Raw genomic sequence first — 24,230 nt, forward strand, 5'->3', positions numbered from 1 at the left:
GAATGATTAAAAAAGATATTGTTGTATTAAAAATGATTATTTAATAAAATTACCCATTAAGATTTTTGTTTAGAAAATGTAGGACAAATGATTTCACTAAACTTAGACTTAGCAATTGTTCAAGATACTGTTTTCATCACTCAAACAGCCCCTTATGGCGTGGCACGCAGCCATAGGCCGAATCCGACAACGAAAATCTCGTCGTATTGTTGCGGCGCGTTCAGCGAAACTAATTTTCAAAACTTACCGTTTACTGAAAGTCACAGCAACAAAGAAAGAATCAATGAAAGAGCCGAGGCAACCGACAGCACCCAAAGAGCAAGACAACGTAGTACTGAAAAGTGAAAACGAAACGCCAACTACGAGAGAAAACGAATCGTTTCGGTATTCCCGTCCGACCCCACTCAATGCTAGTCCGTCGTGTATAAAACACTTCAATTTCTGAGCTCTCGGCAATCAACTCTCACAGTACTGTCAGTCACCGACGACAACATCAATGGCGGTTGAAGCTAGTTGCTTTCGGCTTCTATTGGTAGTGCTTTTCGTGTTTCTGTATGCGGAGTCCAAGTACATGGTGTACGATACGACGTCGCGGCTTGTCTCCGGGAAGCTCAACGTTCACTTGGTCCCTCACACCCACGACGACGTCGGATGGTTGAAGACCGTTGATCAGTACTATGTCGGCTCCAATAATTCCATTCAGGTCCCTTTTGCTCTTCAATTTTCATTTAAATTCTAATTTCTGGTGTAATTAAGTTAAATTAATTAAGTTTGATGATAATAATTATAATAATATAAAATCGCAGGGCGCTTGTGTTCAAAACGTGCTGGATTCGTTGGTTCCCGCGTTGTTGGCTGATAAGAACCGCAAGTTCATCTATGTTGAGCAGGCAATCAAAAATATTATTATTCTTTTTTTTTTTTTTAACTTTTTTCGTATTTAATATTCAAAATCGGAATGAAATTGGGATTTTGGGTGATTAATTAATCTTATTAATGCAGGCATTTTTCCAACGTTGGTGGAGAGAGCAGAGCGAAGGGACCCAAAACACGGTCAAGCAGCTTGTCAGCTCCGGTCAACTGGAACTTGTGTACAAAACAATGCAATGGCTTTCAAATTAGTTTCTATTGTTTATGAAAATTGCTGATTTATTGGATATTGGGAGTCCTAAAGGACTTTGATCACTTACCCTCTTCTGTTCTCTAGCTAAAGGCTTTCATTTCAGATCAAAGTTTCAAGCTTAGAGCCTTAGCTACTCTGCTGTTGTTGTTGTTGTTTATTTTGTTTTTTGTTTTTTTCGTTTGGGTTTTAAGTTCTTTGATTTTGTTTTGCAGAAATGGGGGGTGGTGCATGCATGATGAGGCTGCTCCTCATTACATTGATATGATTGATCAGACAACTCTTGGGCATCGATTTATTAAAGAAGAGTTCAATGTGACTCCAAGAATTGGCTGGCAAATCGACCCATTTGGACATTCAGCAGTGCAGGCTTACCTTTTGGGGGCTGAGGTATGCTTTTCTTCAACTTTTTGTTTCTGAAACTGTGCATTGATTTATCAGTTACCTTATTTGTATTGTGTATAAGTGAATAATAGTGTGAAAATAAAATACTAACTATTGAAAGAAAGACAAATTTTCTCCTGAAACCATCTCTGGGAACTGGGAAGTTGACTCACTACATGCAAATATCTACAATTTATTAAATATAAGCTCTCTTGTTGGCATAGGTTGGATTTGACTCTCTTTTCTTTGGGCGAATCGACTACCAAGACAGAGATAAACGGAAAATTGAGAAAAGCCTTGAGGTTGTTTGGCAGGGTTCTAAGAGTCTTGGTTCATCTTCCCAGGTGGGTGCTTCAAAGTTATGTTGTTCTGATTCTTCTGTTGGGATAATTTAAATATCAATGTTGGATGGATGTATGTATTTACTGTTTCCAAACTATTTTTTTTTATTCATTACTTTTTGAAGTTTTGAAATGTATTATTAATCAAGTTATTTGGATGTGTAGATTTTTGCCGGTGCATTCCCTAAGAATTATGAGCCTCCTACTGATAATTTCTACTTTGAAGTTAATGACCATTCCCCTGTTGTTCAAGTGAGTCCACAGTCAAGTAAAGCTGATAGGATGTTGACAACTTGACATCTATCTATTTGCTCTATATTTATGGACTTATTTATTTATCTTTGCTTCCTTGTTTGAAGGATGATATGGATCTGTTTGACTACAATGTGCCGGAGCGCGTTAATGAGTTTGTATCTGCTGCAATAGCACAGGTAAGATGCATGGTGTTACATTGGCACTCAGCAAACAACCACTTTTTCATATTTTTACTATGTCTGCCGGCGATTCATTTGTGCCTATATTTTACTAAGAAAGAGTCCAAATCTGCCAAGGCTTAAGTAAATTACTTGCTTCTATTTTTCAGGCAAACATTACTCGAACAAATCATATCATGTGGACCATGGGAACGGATTTCAAGTATCAATATGCTCATTCATGGTTTCGGCAGATGGATAAGTTCATTCATTATGTGAATCAAGTTAGTTCATGGCTGCAATATTGTTGTCATACTGCATTTTATGTCCTTTTAATAGCATTGTATCTAAATACTTGATTGATTTTCCATGCTAACGGAAGCACCGGTATTAAATGCTTGTAGGATGGGCGTGTCAATGCCTTATACTCAACCCCGTCAATATACACTGATGCCAAGTATGCAACAAATGAGTCCTGGCCAATCAAGAGTGATGACTTCTTTCCGTGAGTTCAAATTTTTGAAATTCAAAGTCAGTTACAGGTACCCGTTCCTTTTTCATGTTTGTTGACCTATAATGATGTGTATTTATCAGATATGCTGACAATGTAAATGCTTACTGGACTGGATATTTTACAAGCAGGCCAGCCATCAAAGGCTATGTTAGAATGTTGGGCGGCTATTATTTGGTATACTCTTGTAACCATTTCAGTTTGTGTTGGTAAGAGTTATGTTTTAGGCTTTAAGACCAATGTCAAGACTATTATGGTAATTGTACTTCAACCTATGAACAGGCAGCAAGACAGTTGGAATTTTTTAAGGGAATGAGTAAATCAGGGCCTAACACGGATTCTTTGGCTGATGCTTTAGCAATTGCTCAACATCATGATGCAGTTAGTGGCACAGAGAAGCAGCATGTGGCCAATGATTATGCAAAACGACTTTCAATAGGTTACAAAGAGGTAAAACTTGATCTCTCTTGATATTCTTAGTAGTTTCTTTACTTTCTCTTAATGAAATGTTTTCCATTCAATTGTCTCTTGCAGTCTGAGAAGGTTGTTGCAGAATCACTTGCTTGCATGACAGAGTCAAGATCCAAAGCTGGTTGCAAGAGTCTAATAACTAAGTTTCAACAGGCAAAATAAATTATCCTTTAGCCTACATTTTTGGGCTACTGGCCTAAAAAAAAAAAGCCTACACTTTTGGGCTGTTTCACTTCACATCTAGACTAACATGCTGACATTATGTCCATCTTTTGTTTTCATTTTTTAATTATATTCTTATTTCAGTGTCCACTTCTGAATATTAGCTATTGCCCCCCGTCTGAGATTAATCTGTCAAATGGGAAAGACTTGGTGAGAATAGTTTGATGATGACATTTAATCTCTGTCATGTTTATGTGTTGACTAAGAAGTAGAATTATTTCCTGATGTATTAACTTTTGTAGGTTATTGTTGTCTATAATCCTCTGGGATGTAAAAGAGAAGATGTGATAAAGATTCCTGTGAGTAATTATTTCCCATTCCTCGTTGTAATCCTTACCTGTATCTTTAGATTGAATTTATTCAGTTATTACTTCCATATGGTCTTCAATGCCTGAAGTGTTTCTAGCTTCTAGCTGTACTTCCGAAACCAACAATAAGCAATCTATTTGTTCTTTTTTTGGTACACAATCTATTTGTCCTTTTGGATTAAAGATGAGCAATATATTTTCTGTATCATGTATATAATTTTTGCATGCACTGTACACACATGCTTTCATGTAACAAAAGCAATTTATTTTTGCTTGCATACATATCTCTATGTAGGTTAGGTAAGCATATGATTTTGTTTTGAATACTTGTTTTGTTTATTTGAGTGGATGATCTCATCTTATTAACCTGGTACAGGTTGTAAGTGGAAATGTCACTGTAAGGGACTTTACAGGAAAAGAAATTGAATCGCAACTCATACCTCTGCTTAATGCCTCTGCGGGCATAAGAAATGACCATGTTAAGGCATATCTGGGTATATCTCCAAGTGAGACCCCAAGTTATTGGCTTGCATTTTCAGCAACTGTACCACCTCTTGGTTTTAGCACTTACATTGTCTCAAGTGCTACACGGACAGGTTAACCATGTGAATTCCTATGTATATTACTTATGCAACATTGAGGAACCGGATTTAGTTCTGCATAATGGCTCAGGTTTACTTTCATATGCCAACTTTCAATTGCAGCTGCTACTTCGGAGCGACAAACAGTGTACAAGTCAGAAACAAGTCAAAATGATACAATAGCTGTGGGACCAGGAAGCTTGAAACTAATATATTCTGGAACTGATGGAAAACTTACTCAATACATTAACAGCAGAACCTTGGTATGTAATTCGACTGACATGTAGCTCTGATTCAATTCTTGAGATTATTTCTCAACAAGTTTCCTCGCCCCTATCAGCACTGTATCAATACTTGCTTCCATGGAAATCTTTGCAAAAATATTATTTTCTTTTCCCTATCATTATATATTGCATGTGTCTGATCTGATATTTAGTTTACAACTGAAGGTCAAAGAGTCGATAGAACAATCATTTAGCTACTACCCTGGAGATGATGGAAAACATGGAAGTGTGGATTTACAGGTAATAAAGATATATGGAAGTCTTTTGTTGCTGCCGTTGTCTTTCCCCAATCTCCCTCAGCCATCACTGCATTGTGGTTGATAATGATATACATGTTAAATGTAATTATTTTGGTAAATATTGAAAAGGAAATATTTCAATTTTTTGAAGGCCTCAGGAGCATATATCTTCCGTCCTAATGGTACACATCCCATTAAATCTGAAGGGCAGGTACATACATGATATCTTTTGAAGTACTGCTGGACAAATTTTATCATACAATCATAATAAGAAATAGAGGAGTTACCATTAGGAATTGCAGGTATCTTTTACTGTTTTGAGAGGACCATTGTTAGACGAAGTACATCAGAGGATCAACTCTTGGATATATCAGGTGGTTATGCCGGTCACTTGAACAATGTATCTGTCATCTTGTTAAACTTTCTTTCCTCTGTTAAAGCACGTGGGAGTATATGATAGATATATAGGTTTTCTCATGCCACAAAGATTTCATTATTGATATTAACAATATTTTATCTTTTGCTGATCTAAACAGGTCACTAGAGTGTACAAGGAAAAAGAGCATGTAGAAATTGAATTTACTGTGAGTTAACTGCACTGTATTGCATATTTCCATTGCTGTGTCATGTGAATATCAAATAATTACAATTGGAGATTTTCCTTTTACAACAATGTTCTCGTTTCAGGTTGGTCCTATACCAATTGATGATGGAATTGGAAAAGAGATTGTAACTAAGATTACAACCAGCATGAGAACAAGCAAACAATTCTACACAGATTCTAATGGGCGCGATTTTATTGAAAGAGTATGTTGTGTTTTGTAGTACAAAAATCGTCATATATAAAACATATTGGCTAGCTGATTTTTGGATGTCCTTGTTCAGTGTCTGCACGTTGCTAGAAATAAGTGAGTCTGAGATGATGTAGTACATTGTCTTAGAGAAATTACTATTTTGCAGATTCGAGACTATAGAAAAGACTGGGACCTGAAAGTGAATCAACCTGTTGCAGGAAATTATTATCCAGTATGTGTGTGTGTGTGTTTAATTACTATAATCAATGGGTTTTCTTGTCTCATTATTTGACTTTACCGGGCTTTAAGTTTTACTACAATTATGTATCTTTCACAGTGACAACAAAAAGTGGCCAAGAATTTCCAAAATGAATAAGAAGTTTCATTTAGTTATTAAAACTACTGTAAATTAGGAATTAATTAATTTCTCTAACCATCACATAACAAATTCCAATTTATTTGTCCTTTCAGATTAATCTGGGAATCTACATGAAAGATAACAACACAGAGCTGTCAGTATTAGTAGACAGATCTGTGGGTGGATCCAGCATTGTAGATGGGCAATTGGAACTGATGCTTCATAGGTTTATTCTCTCCTCTTACTTTGGATTTGCCTTTTTTACTAACTATGTTTACCGGTTAGTGAATAACATGGTTATTAATATTCCTATGGTCTGTCTTCCCCTACATGGTTGTTTATGTCTCAGCTTTAAACCCCTGTGTTTACTAATAAGAGGGTTACGTTTGGGGTTGAGAAGGGGAACCTACCTTGCTGGGAGTCAAGTCTGTTTAGTTTTCTTCTTGATTCACTTCACGTGGGGTCTGCACATAATAATTATTTTCTAATATAATGTATTTTCTGAATAAATGACATGGAAATTCCCCTTTTATTAGGAGGTTGCTCCATGATGATGGCAGAGGTGTTGGAGAAGCACTAAATGAAACAGTGTGCATTCAAGATGATTGCAAAGGACTAACTGTAAGATCATAAAAGCCAACCCCATTGTTCTCACTGTTCACAAAGACCATAATTTTCACATTTGAGTTGCTTCATTTTTTGATTAAAATACTTTGACAGATCATTGGAAAGTACTATCTCAGACTTGACCCTTTAGGAGAGGGTGCTAAATGGCGCCGGTCATTTGGCCAGGAGATATATTCTCCATTTCTTTTAGCCTTCACTGAACAGGTAAAAGAATGAAGTTGTTCATGTTGTTAGAGTGTGGTCCATCTGTAACTCAAATGGGTGGTTATCTTCTTGCAGGATGGAGATAGCTGGACAAACTCTCATGTCACAACCTTTTCAGGAATGGATCCTTCCTACAGTTTACCTGACAATATTGCAATAATAACCCTCCAGGTTTGTATTTCTCATCTAAAAGATTGATGAAAGGTGAACAGGCCACCACCTTTTCATTATGGGAGGTTCAAACTGTGCACCCCTTAATGGAAGCTGTGATTAAAAAAGATTGTTTGATCTTTGCCCTATCATGAATTTCAGAGCAGCAGCCTATGACAGATTAAAGATTCTCCATCCGAATTATTTTACTAATCCGGTTTCTTGAACTCTGCAGGAGCTGGAAGATGGAAAAGTTCTCCTTCGCCTGGCGCATTTATATGAGGTTTTAGTTTATTTCTCATATATACTTGTTAAGTTCAGTTTTCTCTTTGACATCACTAAATAAAAAATGTTGATCAATTCATATATATACCATGTATTCTAATATGAATCTGATTTTGGTATGATGTATCGAATGCTAGATTGAAGAGGACAAGAATCTTTCGGTTTTGGCAAGTGTAGAACTGAAGAAAATGTTTACAGATAAGAAGGTAGATGTATATACTTACATACATATATACACAAATTCTCTCTGCATGATGTCTGTTCTTTAACTAAAGAATGGACATGGGTATTTCTATGACATTTTGTCATTTTTAGGTCAGTTTTTACATGTTTCAACATGTGAGGGTATATGGTTCTATATTTTAGGGTATAGAACTGCCCAAAACTTGGGAGTTAAAACCTAAATTCTAATCGAGGAACGGGAGCTCAAAACCATGAGAGTTAAAACTAAGAAATAGGTCTCGATTGATGATTTATACCCTAAATATGCGTCATAATTAAATCCTGTCAAGTTTAAGATCAAATGGTGAAAAAAAAGTCATGAAACATATGCGTCTGTCCTTTAGTTAAAGAACGGACGTCTTGCATAGAGATTTTCTGTACATATATATATAGGTGCATGACAATAAAAACTTGTCTCGTAATACTGACCATCTAAACTCTTATGGTAATATTTTATATCTCATGAAACTCAGATAAACAAAGTAACAGAAATGAGTTTATCTGCTAACCAAGAAAGAGTGGAAATGGAGAAGAAGAGACTGGTGTGGAAAGTAGAAGGCTCCTCCTCTGAAGAAGAAGCCAGAGTGTCGAGGGGAGGGCCTGTCGATCCAACAAAGCTGGTGGTGGAACTTGCTCCAATGGAAATTCGAACTTTTGTCATCGACTTGTATTCCAAGCAATCAACTGCTGTAAGGTAAGGATATGGTCTCGTATGTGGGTTGGTCTTGGTCAAGTTTTTGACTCCAAAGTTCCAACACTGCTCGCACTTGATGCTAAATGTTGGTGAGCTCGTCAAGTGTGCTTGGAGTTCAATTCAGCAGTCACTAAATGGACTTGTCTCGCGGCATTCAGATGTAGAGGAGTGAGTAACCAATGTAGGATGAAATTGGAAGTCTTTTACGTTATTGCTTGTTGTGGAACAATCATATGGATTAGTAGCTTCTGAGTTCTGTCAATAAAATTAAAGTTTCTTCTTTGCACGATTAACAATCTTCTTTTTGGCATGAAATTAATATTCATCAAACAACTTACTCACCACGTGAGAAGGATATATTTATCTTAAATTCGACCAGCAAGACAAATGTTGGTTCCGGCTTAACTCGCTATGTCACCTAACTCACACAAGTAGACTTGGCAACGAGTCGTGTTTTTATAGGTTCGGGTCCAATATGACACAACTCATTAAGTTAACGGTTGAACACAATCCGACCCGTTTCACCCGTTAAGGAAAAAAAAATTTCCAACAAAATATTTAAATTATATTATATTACATAAGTAAATACATTTTATTCCATAAATGTATAGTTTAAACATTACACATAAGAAAAATCTAAAAAATGTGCAAATTAACAAATTTTGCGGGTTAACACGAACACAATACGAAATTAACGAGTCACTAACGGATTTACACGATTTCAACACGACACGTTAAACCTTAACCCGAACATTGAATTTTTCGTGTTGGATAGGATATTGCTATGTCTACATACAGGTGGCCAAATAATAAAAAATGAGGTAGATATCTAAATTCTTAGGTATTTAAGATTTATTCTTATACCAAATATAAAAGGAAATAATGAATCGTGTCAGTTTTTCTCATTATTCACAAAAAAACTATTTTTATAGTATTATTGGAACTCCATGGAAGGTAATACCTTTCATCCTCATAATCCAAGTATCCATTATTGAATCTAACTTCACCGTTGGAGGATTTTTTATATAACTTGACTGTTAGAGGATGTCTAACATAACTTGATAGTTAGAGGACGTCTAACATAAATTGACCGTTAAACAATATCTAACATAATTTGATCGTTAGAGAATGTCTAACATAAATTAACCGTTAAACAATATTCGATGTAACTTGATCATTAAGAATGTCTATATCTAACATGACTTGGCCGTTAGAAAATCATTGTCGGACATCAAGTGTCCATTTATTGGAGGGAAAATCTGACATTGGACTTCCACAATGAAACCTTCGTATTTGATTACTTTTCCACTTTAATCCCCAATTCATTTTACTAAAATTCTTAAACTAACAATAGTATGTGTTTCATAAAAATGACAGAACAAAAAAATGTAATTGCAGAAATTGAAATTACAAAGGATGAAGTTAGAAAATTACCCAAATTATTATAATTCTGGCTTTTTCAAAAAATATTGAAGTAGTAATTAAATGAGGGTACAACCGTATTTTGTAATTTTTTTTTTTTGGGAAATATTTGGGTCACTCTCAGGGTATTTCAAGGTCACCTCATCCTTCTAAATTTAAATTTTGGTAATGCTGGTGCATGATCAGAACCGTTCACTTTTTAGATAACCAATTAAAGATTATCTCTGTAAAAAATCAAATCAATCGGAAATCGTTTGGTTATATAACTGTTGTCAATTAAGTAAAAAAAATTAATGATTTTCAATTAAAAAGTGATTTTTTGACCAAATCGTTGATTTTTTCTATTTAATCAACAACAATTATATAACCAAACAATTTCCAATTGAGTTGATTTTTTTTGTAAAGATGATCTATCTAAAAAAATAAACAATTCCGATCATGCGTTGACATTACCAAAATTACAATTTTAGAAAGAGAGGTGACCCAAGTAGTGTCTTTTTTTTTCCCCAAAATGGAGTTTTGGAATTTAAATGGAATAAAAAAATAAAAATTTTTTTTTTTGGCCAAGGAATAAAAAAAATAAAAAATAAATAAATTTAACCAACCCCAAATGAGTACGAACTATAGAGGGACTGCGAAGGCCGCCGCTGGAGCAATCTATTCAATTACACTGCTGGAGACATCACCTTAGCACAGGTAGCTATTCGTTCCCTACAATCTCAGTCGTTTCCTTCGGATTTTCAGCAACCAAAACGTTGTAGTTTTGGTGCGAAATTCATTCTACCAATCAATGCATTTGTGATTTATCAGTGAAGGCTTTTCGAGATGGGGAAAGAGAACCAGGCGTTGGCTATGGAAGTCGACGATCCCAAGACAAACGTCTCTGATCAGATCGCCCCAAAATTCTCCATCAACGGTTCGTTTTCTGATCCATTCGTTTTTGATAATCGTTCTCTCTGTTTTATTTAAATTTTAATTTATTTTTAAATTTTTATTTTTACAGTGTTGCAGCTGTTGAAATCTGCTCAGATGCAGCATGGGCTGCGGCATGGGGATTACACTCGCTATCGGTATATTCATTGACATTTGGTTACATTTCTCTTTATTTATTATAACTAGCTATTATTGTTATTCATGGTGTGTTTTTGTGTGCATTGTGAAATAAAAAAGTATTATATTTTGTTGGTGGAATTGATGTTTTTGCAGGAGGTATTGCACTGCTCGGTTGAGGAGGTTATATAAGTCACTGAAGTTCACTCATGGCCGTGGTAAATACACCCGCCGAGCCATAACTGAATCCACTGTCACTGAAGTGAGGTGGGTCATTTGAAGACTTGCACTTACATTGGTGTTTGATTGCAGACTTACTCTTTTGTAGCATTGTTGTGTGCATAAACCAATCTTGTGGGATAGTGGTGACATACCATCATGATTTTTTGCTTTGCTAGTGTTGAAACGCTTGTATTTAGGATCAATTGGTGCATACCACTTGCAGATGTCTTCTACTTTTATCGTTTAACTAACATAAATGTTTGATTGTTTGAAGTATGTGAGAACAACCAGTTATGTTTTACGTTATCTTCCTATGCATAACAGTTTAAATCTTTTGAATTTGTAATAGGTTTCTTCATGTGGTTCTTTATACGGCAGAGAGAGCTTGGAGCCATGCCATGGAAAAAAGACAACTTCTGGATGGTCCAAATGCTCGTCAGCGAATTTATCTAATTGGTAGGCTGAGGAAGGCAGTGAAATGGGCTACCCTTTTTGCTCAGTTGTGTGCAACCAAGGGAGATTCCAGAACTTCTTTAGAAGCTGAGGTGTGTCTAACATTTTCTTGTTTTGAGTTGTATGTGTTTTGGCTCTTGCTTATTATGTATTGTCCTATATTTATAACTAGTTTTGGGTCATACTATGATACGTTCCAGATGTTTATTGCCATTGATACTGTTTATAATCATATGGTATGCTTAATGTGTGGTTTACATATTTAGGAGAACTTTGTTTTCAAGTGGCATGACTTCTTTTCTTATCACCTTGCTAACTTTATTTTTAATATGTAGGCTTATGCATCCTTTATGAAAGGGAACTTGTTGTTTGAACAAGATCAAAATTGGGACACAGCATTAATGAATTTCAAAAGTGCCAGGTGCATTCTTGTCTCAAATTTTATACATTGACTAATGCTGCTTTTATTTAGAAATGCATCGCCAGTGTCTCTTTGATCGGTAAGCCCACCTTAAAAGTTCAAAAAGAGAAAAACTGCTTCTGTCCCTCAAATAATGTGATGCCTTCAGTTTTTGTTTGTCCCAAAATTTTTCCATCATTAACAATTAAAAGCACGAACCTATTACATTCCAAATTATGCCTTCCTCTAGACCTCAACCCTTTTTTGAAATTTGTCTCCCCATCTTTGAAGGAGGGTTATATTTAAAGTTGCCTTTTTTGTTACAAATTGAGCCTTCCATTAACAGATTTTTTTGGAGCTGAGACAACATTTGAATTTAGATGGATGTATCATATACTTATATGGATTCAAGTATTTTTTAATTTAATGCATGGTGTCTGGTTAACATTGTGAATATGTTATAGGGCTGTGTATGAGGAACTTGCGAAATATGGAGACTTGGAAAATCAAGTATTGTGCCGTGAGCGTGTTGAGGAATTAGAACCTAGTATCCGATACTGCCTACACAAGGTGGGAGAGTCAAATCTACAAGCCTCCGAGCTTCTACAAATTGGTGAGACAGAAGGACCTGCACTGGACCTCTTCAAGGCTAAGTTGGAGGTAAGTTTGATTGTTATTAAAAGGAAGCGATGCATGTGATGCTTTTTCCTTCCTTTATCCCCTAGATACTTCTTATTATTTCACTGATGATTTGGACAAACTTGGTTGTAGGCTGTTATGGCTGAGGCAAGATCTCAACAGGCTGCCTCCATGACAGAGTTTCATTGGCTCGGTCATAGATTTCCCATATCCAATGCAAAAACTCGGGTTTCCATTTTAAAGGGTTAGTAGTAATTTGTTTAGTTTATTTATTTTAATTAATGACTCCAATAGGAACCATATTTGCGAAGTAAAGACTTTTTTTTCCTTTTATCCAAATCAATTATCTTTGTGATTTTAACTGTTATATGACATTACATAATAGAGTACATTTCTTGTCTCTGTGTGTGTGTCAATAAGGTCTAGTTGAAAGTTCACTGTTTTTCTAATGGGAATGTTCTGAAGATGGTGTTGTGAAAAACCACCTTCTAGCCTTGTCTTAGATGTATTCTAGAGTTAGAATAATTAGCACACAATAGATAGCAGCAAAAGTAAACACAAAAACACCAAGATTTGTTCTCGAGGTTCGGCTAACTTTGCCTACGTCCCCGTGTGATCCTTTGAGAATCACAGCTGCACTATGATTAGAAAAAGAGTTACAAGAGTGTTGAAATAACCCTAGAACTAACCCAACCCGCAGCCACTTCTTCTCTCTCCCTGATCACAAAACGCTCTCCCTGTTTCTGGTATTCTATCCGCTTTTTCTAGCCTTGCAGCAGCCTATTTATAAGCTTATAGGCTGCGGCATACAATAGGTTACAGCTGGGAAATCCTTTTCCTAGTAGAATTAGGTAATAGGCCTAACTACTAATTCTAACCTTGTACACTTAGGAAAACTTAGAACTTCCTTCCTTAACTAGGAAGACCTTGCGCAAGCTTTTTAGCATTCCTAAGAAAGCTGTACTCAACTAGGAATTATCTAAAACAGCTACTTTCCTATTTTAATCAATTTCCAGAAATATTCCGGCGAGCCAAACACAACAATCTCCACCTTGGTGAGTCGGAAACAAAGCTACGAATGTTGCTCCTTCGAGATATTCTACCAGTCTTGAAGTAACCCCGAAACAATCCTCCAAGAACCCTTCACCTTGGCAAAAACTTCTTGCCTCAATGCACCTTAAGTGAGAAGGTGCTCCACCTCAACCTTTAACAAGTAACAAGATTGATCAAGCTCAAGCAATGCTTGAACTTTTCTGTCGGCACTGGCTTTGTAAGAAAATCTGCAGCGTTGTCGCTTGTGTGCACCTTTTCTATACAAATCTCCTTTGAATCCACCCAATCTCTGATCCTGTGGTACCTCACATCAATGTGTTTAGATCTTCCATGAAAAACTTGGTTCTTTGCCAAATAAATGGCACTTTGGCTATCACATTTAATTTTCACAGACTCTTGAGTGATTCCCATTTGGTTTGCCAAACCACTGAGCCAAATAGCTTCCTTTCCAGCTTCAGCCAAAGCAATGTACTCTGCTTCTGTAGTTGATAAAGCTGTAATTGGTTGCAATAGAGCTCTCCAACTGATTGGTCCACCTGCACATGTGAACACGTAGCCCGTTGTAGACCTACTCTTGTCCAAATCTCCTGCATAGTCCGCATCCACGTACCCCAACACACTTGTTTCTTCTTTTTGCTTCTCAAACAAAATACCATGACTCTTTGTACCCTTTAAGTATCGAAAAATCCACTTGATTGCAGCCCAATGTTGCTTTCCCGGTTTTGACATATACTTGGATACTACACTTATTGCTTGAGCTAGGTCGGGTCGTGTGCAAACCATTGCATACATAAGGCAACCCACGGCACTAGCATAGGGCACCTTCTTCATCTCTTCAATTTCTTCTTCAGATTTAGGACATTGCTGCCCACTTATTTTAAAATGAGCTGCCAAAGGTGTAGAGACCGCCTTTGCGTCTTGCATGTTGAATTTTTCCAGAATTTTCTGAATATACTTGGCTTGTGACAGCCGAATCTGATTTGCAGCTCTATCCCTTTTAATTTCCATGCCAAGGATCTTTTGTGCAGCCCCTAGATCCTTCATGTCGAATTCCTTACTCAACATAACCTTCAAGTCTTCAATCCTTGACTTGTCTTGACAAGCTATTAACATGTCATCCACATATAGCAATAGCAATATGATAACCCCATCTTTGGATACATGATAGTACACACAACAATCATATAAGCACCTTCTAAAATTAATTTTCAGCATATAAGAATCAAACCTCTTGTACCACTGCCTTGGAGATTGCTTCAAACCATACAAAGACTTTCTAAGCCTGCAAACTAGATCTTCTTTTCCAATCTCAACAAAGCCTTCTGGTTGAGCCATGTAAATTGTCTCCTCTAGATTCCCATGAAGAAAAGCCGTCTTCACATCCATTTGCTCAATCTCCATGTCATGCTGAACTGCCATTGCTAAGAGCAATCTTATTGAAGTATGCTTAACCACTGGTGAAAAAATCTCATCATAATCGACTCCTTCCTTTTGTGAGTACCCTTTGGCCACGAGTCTTGCTTTAAACCTCACGGCCTCTAGCTCATGTATTCCATCTTTCTTCCTAAACACCCACTTGCATCCAACTAGCTTTCGATCTTTGGGTTTAGGAACCAGCTCCCAGACAGAGTTCTTATACAGAGACTCCATCTCTTCTGACATAGCACCTATCCAACTTTCCCGTTCTTCACTTGCTATAGCTTCTTGATACGTAGTTGGATCTCCTTGACTAATGTTTAGAGCATAATTAACCTCTTCCGTTTCAAAACCATATTTCTGTGGTGGTTTTGTAACCCTCTTAGGTTTGTCAAGTGCTATGCTCCTTTGAAATCCAGGTGGTACTTGAGTAGATGCTTGAACTCGTGGGGATGGATTGCGGATTGGGGAGTGCACAATCTGCTCCACCGGATTTCTAATTGGTGTTTGATGCTGCTGCTCTTCTTCTTCCTCATCACCATAACCATCTTCTTCTTGCTCAATTGGCTCCACCCGAGCTTGAATGTCTTCATCAACGACCGATTTGGTGAGAGGTACTTCAGTTGCTTCTGTTTCAGCATCAAACAATTTCCCATCTGTTTTGTTCTCTTCTTTATTTAGAGGCATAGTTTTCTCATCAAAAACAACATTTCGGCTGATTATCTTCTTGTTAGCAACAATATCCCAAAGCTTGAAACCCTTCACTCCTTTCTCAAACCCCAAGAATATACAATGTGTAGACTTTGGCTTGAGTTTTGATCTCTCATCACTTGGAATATGAGCATAGGCGCTGCAGCCAAATACCCTAAGATTAGAGTAATTCACTTGCTTTTCAGACCACACCTCTTCTGCACACTTAAATTCGAGAACCCTTGATGGCGACCGGTTAATCAAGTAACTTGCATGATTAACGGCTTGAGCCCAAAAAACTATCAGGCAAACCCGCATGAAATCTCATGCTTCTTTCTCTCTCCATGAGAGTTCTGTTCATCCTTTCAGCAGCCCCGTTTTGTTGCGGAGTCTTCTTAACTGTGAAGTGTCTTGTAATACCTTCTTCTTTGCAAAAACTTAAGAATTCATCGCTCTTGTATTCACCCCCATTGTCGCTTCTCATGTACTTGATCTTTCTCCCTGTTTGGTTTTCAACTTCAGCTTTCCACTCCTTGAACTTTGTGAAAACTTCAGATTTCTCCCTCATGAAATAGACCCAAACCTTCCTAGAAAAATCATCCATGAAAGTAACAAAATACCTGGATCCTCCTTTCGATCTTGTAGGAGCCGGACCCCACACATCCGAGTGAATATAATCGAGTACTCCTTTGCTTTTGTTATCTGACTTTGTAAATTTGAAGGAAACCCTACCTTGCTTTCCGAGAACACAATACTTGCAGAAATCTAGCTTACAATAATTTGCACCGTCTAGAAGACCCTTCTTGTGCAATTCTTGCAAACCCCTCTCACTGATATGCCCATGATGCCAAAGCTCAGTTTTATCTTCCGCATTCTTCTTTGTGGAAATAGCTGCTCCACCTGTTATTGTAGTTCCCATGAGCCTGTAAAGGTTATTCTGTTGAATGTCAGCCTTCATTACCACAAGTGACCCTTTGATTATCTTGAGTCTTCCACCTTCAGAACAAAAACTAAACCCAGCCTTGTCTTAGGTTCCCAAAGAAATCAAATTCTTCCTTAGCCTAGGAACGTATCTGACATTCCCCAAAGTCCTTATTATTCCATCATGCATTCGGATCTTAATAGTGCCAATCCCAATTATAGGACATGATGAATCATCTCCCATTAATACATCTCCGCAGCTGCTGTCCTTGTAAGTGTCGAACCATTCCTTTATTGCACACATATGGAATGTGCACCCGGTATCCAAAATCCAACTTGTGAAAGCCTTAGAGCCTGATGTAACCGAAAGTAACTCACCATCACTCTCTTCTTTGGTGACTGTACTAGCTGAACCTGAGTCTCTTTCCATCTTAGCTTTCCTATCTTTCCAAGTCTTGCAGTTTTTCTTCCAATGATCCATTGAACCGCACACGAAGCAACCTTCTTTTGGTTTTCCCTTGGATTTTGATCTACCTTTGTTGCTGTTTTTCTCTCCCTTCTTGTTTGACCGACCCCTCTCATTGCCCTTGGCATAAAGCCCTTGTGTCTGAGAGCCATCGGTTAAGTCATCTAGCTTGGCATATGACTGAAGGGCTTGCACAACATCATCAAGCTTCAGAGTCTCCTTTCCAAACATTAGGGTTGTTCGGAAGTGCTTGAATGATGGTGGTAGAGATCGCAGCAAGATGATCGCCTTGTCATCATCTTTATACACTTCTCCTACCTTGGTGAGATTAGCTAAGCAATTCTGAAATTTGCATATATGATCAGCTACATCTCCCCCTTCTTCTAGTCGAAGTCCGAATAGTTCATCCTTTAGAAAGAGCTTATTAGACACTGTTTTGCCCATATAAACACTCTCCAACTTTTCCCAAGCTTCTTTTGCTGTCATCTCTTCTGTGATGTGAGATCTCACGGATCTTGTGAGATGAATCTCAATCGAACTTTTGGCCTTCTTGAGAATCTTGCTCCACAAATTTTCTGGTGTAGTTGCAGGCCTCGCATCAAGTAGTGCATCATCAAGATCCTGCTGAACCAAAACGTTTCTCATCATCCGTTGCCAATCGGTAAAATCCTCCTTGCCATCATATGGCTTCAAAGCAGGCCTTATATCCCCTAAGTCCATGCTTCGATTACCCCCTCTAGACATCGCAAAAACCTTCTAGCCAACCTGGCTCTGATACCAATTGTTGTGAAAAACCACCTTCTAGCCTTGTCTTAGATGTATTCTAGAGTTAGAATAATTAGCACACAATAGATAGCAGCAAAAGTAAACACAAAAACACCAAGATTTGTTCTCGAGGTTCGGCTAAGTTTGCCTACGTCCCCGTGTGATCCTTTGAGAATCACAGCTGCACTATGATTAGAAAAAGAGTTACAAGAGTGTTGAAATAACCCTAGAACTAACCCAACCCGCAGCCACTTCTTCTCTCTCCCTGATCACAAAACGCTCTCCCTGTTTCTGGTATTCTATCCGCTTTTTCTAGCCTTGCAGCAGCCTATTTATAAGCTTATAGGCTGCGGCATACAATAGGTTACAGCTGGGAAATCCTTTTCCTAGTAGAATTAGGTAATAGGCCTAACTACTAATTCTAACCTTGTACACTTAGGAAAACTTAGAACTTCCTTCCTTAACTAGGAAGACCTTGCGCAAGCTTTTTAGCATTCCTAAGAAAGCTGTACTCAACTAGGAATTATCTAAAACAGCTGCTTTCCTATTTTAATCAATTTCCAGAAATATTCCGGCGAGCCAAACACAACAGATGGCCAATGTGTTTTTACTGACAAAATGATGGTATATCTAAAAGGATATGAGAACCACGGGAACTGAACTATTCTTTGAAGTAGTGCACTTTTGTGTAGCTTATAAAACGGAAAAGAAGAGGATATGTTGATTTGATGCTCAGGAGTTGGTGCATTAGTGCACTGGTACAACCACATGCATACAAATTACCCTAATGTACCTGATGAAGGAAAATTTTAACATGAGTTGTATAGAAATGTTGATGATTAGTGATCTAGCAATGATGATAACGTTTTGAGTTTTATTCTGTCAGTTCTAAGTGGTTTCAAGTGGACACATTGCTTATATGGCATTGATGTCTCACGTAATGAGGTATTCAAAAATTCTAATATGATGGTTATTCTGATTTGTCTTTCACATGCAGTCATAATTTCATGGAGTTTAAGACCTGAGGTTTTTTGTTTCTTTTTTATTTTCTGTTTATTAGGACTGTGTTTGGGTTGGGATCTCTGTAAACTTCATAGTTGGAAATAAAGCTAATAAAGCTATTCCTATTTGTTGTTAATTTGGCTCGCATTTGAAGATTTCCTGGTTCATGGGAGATTTCCATGGTATTCTAGGATGAAGTTAGGAGTCCAAATAGGTGTTGGAAGGTTATTAATTCCTGGTGCGTTTTGGACTTCGTTTTGGGCAAGTTTTGAGGTTTTCCTTGTGTATAAAGGAAACTTATTTCCTACTCAAAGTTAACTTTCTTCCTACTTTATCTAGGATTGTAATCTAAGGCCTATGGTTATAAATAGGACCTTAGGGGCTTAGAAAAATGTGAGAGAATCAGATTAGAGTGAGCAAGTCCTTAGGATTCTTGGGAGGCACACAATCTAGAATTGGTGAGATCAAGATTAGGTAATTAATCTTGGGTGAGAGATCTAGGGTTTTGGGAAACACTTTGTGAAAGGGTGTACAAGGGATTTGGGGATTGGGTTATGTGATTTAGTCCAATTGTAATCTTAATACTTATTATTCTCATAGTGAAGAACGAAGATCTCTCCCGGGGACGTAGGCAGGAATTTTGCCGAACCTCGTAACAAATCTCGGTGTGATTGTGTGTGCTTGTTGGTTTATTATTTTCTGTTTTCTTGGCTGTGTTTGTTATTTATCTTTCATCGAATTATTGCTTGTACGCCGTGAAGGTGGGAATTAGGATTTAATTCTCAAACTACATCAACACTATTCAGGAAGAGATAATTTTTGTTTTGACTTGAACAAGAGCAAATTACAAATAGAGTAGATTCCTATTCAGAATTGGACACTTGTCGAAATTTTATATGAATAATTCATTTTTACTTGAGAAACATTTAGCCTTTTCTCTTACTTAGATGATGCAACCTATAAATTATATGAAAGTTCTGTGAAATTTTTTTTCTTTGATCCGTCATGTGATGTTCTTTCTTTCTTTTTGCACGTTCTTGTTCAGCTCAAGAATTGGAGAAAGATTTACTTGGTTCATCGGCCAATTCACTCCCACCAGAGAAAAAACTACCCATTTTTGACAAAATTTTTACTGCATACCATGAGGCAAGGAGCTGTATTCGCAATGACTTGGTATGGAAGTTGTCAATATTAACATTTTATATTTTTTGTGATGCTTTTCCTCCTTTGATATGTGTTTTATTTTGTATTTTTCACATTGCTGTTCCTGACATGTTGTATATATAGGTCAGTGCAGGTAGCTCTGAAAATGTGAAAGATGACCTAAATGGCCTTGATAAAGCTGTTAGTGCTGTATTAGGACAACGAACCATTGAGCGCAACCAACTATTGGTTAGCATTGCAAAGAGTAAACTTACCAAGCGACGTGATGACAAAAATGAGAAAGCCACTAAACCTGAAGAGCTCGTTCGCTTATATGATCTCCTGTTACAGGTTAACTGTCTCTGTTTTGCATTTTTTTTTTAACTTGCCTTTCTTCATGTGGAGATGCTTTACACTCTATTGCCGAGTTTTCTAGATGCTAATATCTCAGGTTAAAGATAGAAACCTTATGTAATTGTTGCTATAATTGACAGAATACATCTGATCTTTCGGATCTAGTCAGTTCTGGAAGAGATAGAAAACCAGAAGAAGTGGCATTTTCTGAAGAATGTGCACTTAAGAGTTTGGCTTTTCGAGCGGAAAGGTTTGTTTTTTATTTTGGCTTACTGCTCTTGGTAAATTCTATGTTTTGTAGATTGCTTCTGCATTCATCTTTTTGGCTCACACCTATATCTCATTAACTCTAGAAATCAATATTTTCTTCTGTAAAATCACAGGCCATAGTACACTAATCTATCATTTTCTTTTCTCTTGCCCTTGTAGGACCTGGATTGACTTTTACCTTTTTTTTTTTTTTTCCTTTTTTTTTTGTATTTACCAATTTACATAACCTTTGTCTTCTCATTTCACCCCATAGAAGAATTTATGTTACAGTAATGTCGAGAATTCACTAAATTTATGGTTTCATGCTCGTTAAACTTCCTCTGTTTCTTAAGCGACTGACCAAAGTAATGCTGTTGTCAATTGGTATTTGGGTGTCAAGGGAATTTATTCTGTTCTATCAATTTATAGGCATCCCAACTTTTTGGCAGGTGTTTCTTTTTGGGTAGATCATACAGCTTGGCTGGTAAGAGGGTAGAAGCATATGCATTGTACTGCCGTGCTCGATCTCTTGCTGAGAATGCCCAACAGAAATTCCAAGCTGTGGATAATGGTGATCAGGTGTGTATTTGTGTAGGCTTTTTTATTTTCGGCTTTACATTGCATTAAAATTGAATAGGCATGATTGATCTCTTTACTTTAAATTGATATATATATTGATATTCTTCTGGCAGATGTCTCTTGGGTAGCTAGGCCACATTATTTTCTTTTTAGTCTGTGGACCTCTGTTCCCCATGTAACTGGGGAAAAGTTAGAACTTTCATATAGGGATATCTTATCATACTGTATACCAATTTTCTTGGATGAGGTGAATCAGTATATAATTTGGATTGGTTCTATCTGTTTTCTTTTCGCAGATGATAATCAAAGAGTTGAAGATGTTGTGTGAGGAGTGCAGATCTAACAGTTGTATAGAGCATGCAACAGGGATAATGGAGGAGCTGAAGGCACCTGAAAATCTTTCAAAAAAGATCTCTAACATCAATTTAAGTGGTGTTGACAAGACGGTATGGATTATTCTTTTCATCTTCCTCAGATAATATACCAATGCGATGCAGAAACTTCATAATTTAACAAGAAATCTATTGTCTTTTCTTTTAATTTTTTTTTCAGTACTTTAATTTGTTAATGTATAAATATGTCGGCCATGATAGTGAAGGTTGCTTTGTGTTCTGGATTGGGCCAATAAAGGTCATCTGCGGCCCTTTGCAGGGCTTGCCCCAACACAGGGTATCCCAGACCTTGGACAGTCCAGATTCAAGAACTGGCCTTTTCCTCGTGTACTACTTGGGCTTCTATAGATATTCAAGCTTTTATGTCTTATCTGGGTTGTTAGGAGACTCCTCACCACTGACCAGTGATACTTTGCTAAAATACCTTCTTTTGAATGAGTTATTCTGAATTAGTTGCTCATATTGGGCCTGGGTCTATTATTCTTACAGTTCTATTATATGCTGATTTTGTATATTTTTCAGTTGGAGAAATTCCTCCTTGAGAAACTCGAGGCTTACGAATCTGCAGTTGGTGATTCAAATGTGAAAAGTGTTCCGCGGATTGAAGCTTTTCCTCCTTCCTTTCAAACAATTCCTCGCAATCCTATTGTTTTGGACCTTGCCTATAATCACATCGAGTTCCCATCTCTTGAAAATAGGATGAGGAAAGACAAAAAGGGCTTCATGAGTAGGTTTTGGGGATGAGTTTTCCTGGCGAGTTTTCTAAGCATTAGGTTTGTTTCATACTCGTAATTTGAGGAATTCTGTTATTTATTTATTTTTTCCTTGGCCTTTGTTGGTCCCTATTTTTAAACAATTTTGAAATTAGCAAACAGGGAATGGAGATGTAACTTTTATTTTGCTGTGCAATGACGTGAAATATAAACATAATTTGAAATTTTACAGAGGAAAGTGCTGGTGTAGTAGTAAAATTCCTGTTGCTAATTTTAGAACATAGAAGGGACTAGGAGGGGTCATGGCCCATGCAAAGTTTTGGAAAAAAAAAAAAATCAATACAAAATTATACAAGAATTAATTACCCTAAGCTACATACTAGTTATTGTTTTTAATTTGTAATACCATGATCATTAAAATGTAACAATTGGGCCACTTTATTAAGAATTAGGTCACTGCATTTGATTTCTCTCTCCATATTATCAATGCACTCAACCCATACTTCCCACTACCCACCCTGATTTCATTCTCTCTTCTTTCTCCTCCGTTTCTCTTTCTTTTCTTTTTTTTCCTTCTCCTTTCTCTTTTTTTTTTTTTTTTTTTCTTCTTCCTTTCTCTCATTTCCTCCATCAGTAACTCCATCCCCCACCTGCGTTGACCACCAGCCCACCCTCTCTCTCTCTCTTTCTCTCCCTGCTTTCGCCCCCTACCATCGCCTCCTGCCGTCGAAACCCACCAAAACCCAGCCCCTCCTTTCTTCCTCCACATCTTCAGCTCCTCCCAAATCCCAACCTCTACATCAGTAGTAGGTTCTTGATTTTTTTTGTTTAGTTCAGTTTCTGAAACTGCAGTTTTCTGAAACTGCAGTTCCAGAAACTGCAAGTGAACTGAAACTGCAGTTTATGGAATTGCAAGTGAACTGAAACTGCAGCGTTCTGCAGTTTCTAGAACTATAAGTGAACTGAAACTGCAGAAACTGCAGAACCTCTAGAACTATAAGTGAACTGAAACTGCAGAAACTGCAGTTTATTGGAGTTGCGGACTCGCAGTTTCAGTTTCTGTTTTTTAGTGATGCGTTGATGCTGGTATTTTTGGAAGATGTCTGTATGTTATATTTTTGGTGTCCGCAAATGAAGAATGAGTTTGTGGTAGTTGGCCGCAAATGAAGAATAAGGCTTTAGGTAGTTTTGGTTAATAAAATTAGATGTCAGTACCTATATATTAATAGACTCTATACAATATACTATTCTTCTAAAAAATTAATATGTTGAGCATATGCCATTCTGTAAAAATATTTTTTCCTCTCATGAACGGTACTAAGATACCATTAAACGCAAACCTCAAAGCATCATTTAGAAGTTAGATACTTGATTTTTATGGTTATGGGTAATATGAGTTCATTTTTTGGTATTTAAGTGATTAATATTGTTTCTGTTTTTTTGGAATGTTAATGCTTTGAGAAAAGCTTTACTTAATGATAAATAAATCCACATTTTTAAAAAGAAGGCGCTCAAATTAATTAAAAAAAAAATAGGCACTAAATGCACATGAGGTGTTTTACAGTGTTGATAATATATATTTTTTTTCAACATTTATACTTGCAAAAAAATGCAACAATTGGTGATTTATTCTTGTAAATCTCTTTTGTTTAAAGAACTAGACCTTTATAAAGCTCAATTTCTTAGTTTAAGACCCTCTTAACCTAAATTCTAATGTAATACAATTAGCCTATAAACATCAATTAAAAATAATAATTAGGTATACAATTAAATCAAACAAAAAATCAATATTTAGGATCTGGTTATTACACAAAGAGACAGACAATGGTGATGATGATCAGTGCGACAAATGTGTAAAATCTAATATTTCAACAATAATTTTTTAACATGCTTATAATTAATAAATTATAATTGTAGATGTTTAGATGTGTAAATAACGATCTTATGAATATATTTTGGGGTGTATAGTCACTCAAAAAATATGTCATACTATTCATAGTTATTATATGAGGATTTAATATATGTATAATGTGCACAACTTGACAATCTCATTTTACTTTCTTTTTTTTTTTATAACGAAAAATAATTTGTCA

The 24,230-nt window shown here is 36.7% G+C and overlaps 2 protein-coding genes across 3 annotated transcripts; both read left to right on the plus strand.

Annotated features, from left to right (window-relative positions):
* The first annotated feature begins 302 nt into the window (after window positions 1-302).
* LOC147274461 (putative alpha-mannosidase At5g13980) lies at window positions 303-8,490 on the plus strand. Of its 2 annotated transcripts, none has more exons than XM_086228594.1 (29): window positions 303-703; window positions 807-890; window positions 1,003-1,091; window positions 1,336-1,510; window positions 1,729-1,848; window positions 2,011-2,097; window positions 2,205-2,276; window positions 2,429-2,542; window positions 2,663-2,763; window positions 2,853-2,946; window positions 3,052-3,219; window positions 3,304-3,393; window positions 3,547-3,612; window positions 3,705-3,761; window positions 4,147-4,366; window positions 4,475-4,614; window positions 4,801-4,875; window positions 5,026-5,085; window positions 5,168-5,248; window positions 5,411-5,458; window positions 5,562-5,681; window positions 5,835-5,900; window positions 6,140-6,252; window positions 6,563-6,647; window positions 6,747-6,857; window positions 6,933-7,028; window positions 7,243-7,290; window positions 7,430-7,498; window positions 7,988-8,490. In XM_086228594.1, exons 1-29 carry the CDS (start codon window positions 497-499, stop codon window positions 8,210-8,212), a joined length of 3,081 nt encoding a protein of 1,026 aa, XP_086084720.1. In that variant the 5' UTR covers window positions 303-496; the 3' UTR covers window positions 8,213-8,490. The 2 variants fall into 2 exon arrangements, with proteins under 2 accessions (XP_086084720.1, XP_086084721.1); XM_086228595.1 differs by having other exon boundaries at window positions 304-703; window positions 5,177-5,248.
* A 1,755-nt stretch (window positions 8,491-10,245) lies between these two features.
* LOC147274462 (signal recognition particle-related / SRP-like protein) lies at window positions 10,246-22,375 on the plus strand. Its single transcript, XM_086228596.1, has 14 exons — window positions 10,246-10,326; window positions 10,441-10,546; window positions 10,634-10,700; window positions 10,837-10,947; window positions 11,252-11,447; window positions 11,691-11,776; window positions 12,220-12,415; window positions 12,527-12,638; window positions 19,753-19,880; window positions 19,995-20,201; window positions 20,345-20,454; window positions 20,903-21,032; window positions 21,329-21,478; window positions 21,947-22,375. The coding sequence occupies exons 2-14, from the start codon at window positions 10,456-10,458 to the stop codon at window positions 22,166-22,168; spliced, it is 1,806 nt and encodes a 601-aa protein (XP_086084722.1). The 5' UTR covers window positions 10,246-10,326; window positions 10,441-10,455; the 3' UTR covers window positions 22,169-22,375.
* The last annotated feature ends 1,855 nt before the right edge of the window (window positions 22,376-24,230 follow it).

Source organism: Dryas octopetala, chromosome 9 (genome assembly GCF_963921425.1).
Source record: "Dryas octopetala chromosome 9, drDryOcto1.1, whole genome shotgun sequence".
Classification (NCBI taxonomy): Eukaryota; Viridiplantae; Streptophyta; class Magnoliopsida; order Rosales; family Rosaceae; genus Dryas; species Dryas octopetala.

Coding starts and splice junctions, on each gene's coding strand:
- LOC147274462 (XM_086228596.1), top strand. CDS start 10,456: ATGGGGAAAGAGAACCAGGCGTTGGCTATGGAAGTCGACGATCCCAAG. Junction 10,948..11,251: donor TCCACTGTCACTGAAGTGAG/GTGGGTCATTTG, acceptor AATTTGTAATAG/GTTTCTTCATGTGGTTCTTT. Junction 20,202..20,344: donor TATATGATCTCCTGTTACAG/GTTAACTGTCTC, acceptor TATAATTGACAG/AATACATCTGATCTTTCGGA.
- LOC147274461 (XM_086228594.1), top strand. CDS start 497: ATGGCGGTTGAAGCTAGTTGCTTTCGGCTTCTATTGGTAGTGCTTTTC. Junction 1,511..1,728: donor CTTACCTTTTGGGGGCTGAG/GTATGCTTTTCT, acceptor TTGTTGGCATAG/GTTGGATTTGACTCTCTTTT. Junction 4,876..5,025: donor ATGGAAGTGTGGATTTACAG/GTAATAAAGATA, acceptor AATTTTTTGAAG/GCCTCAGGAGCATATATCTT.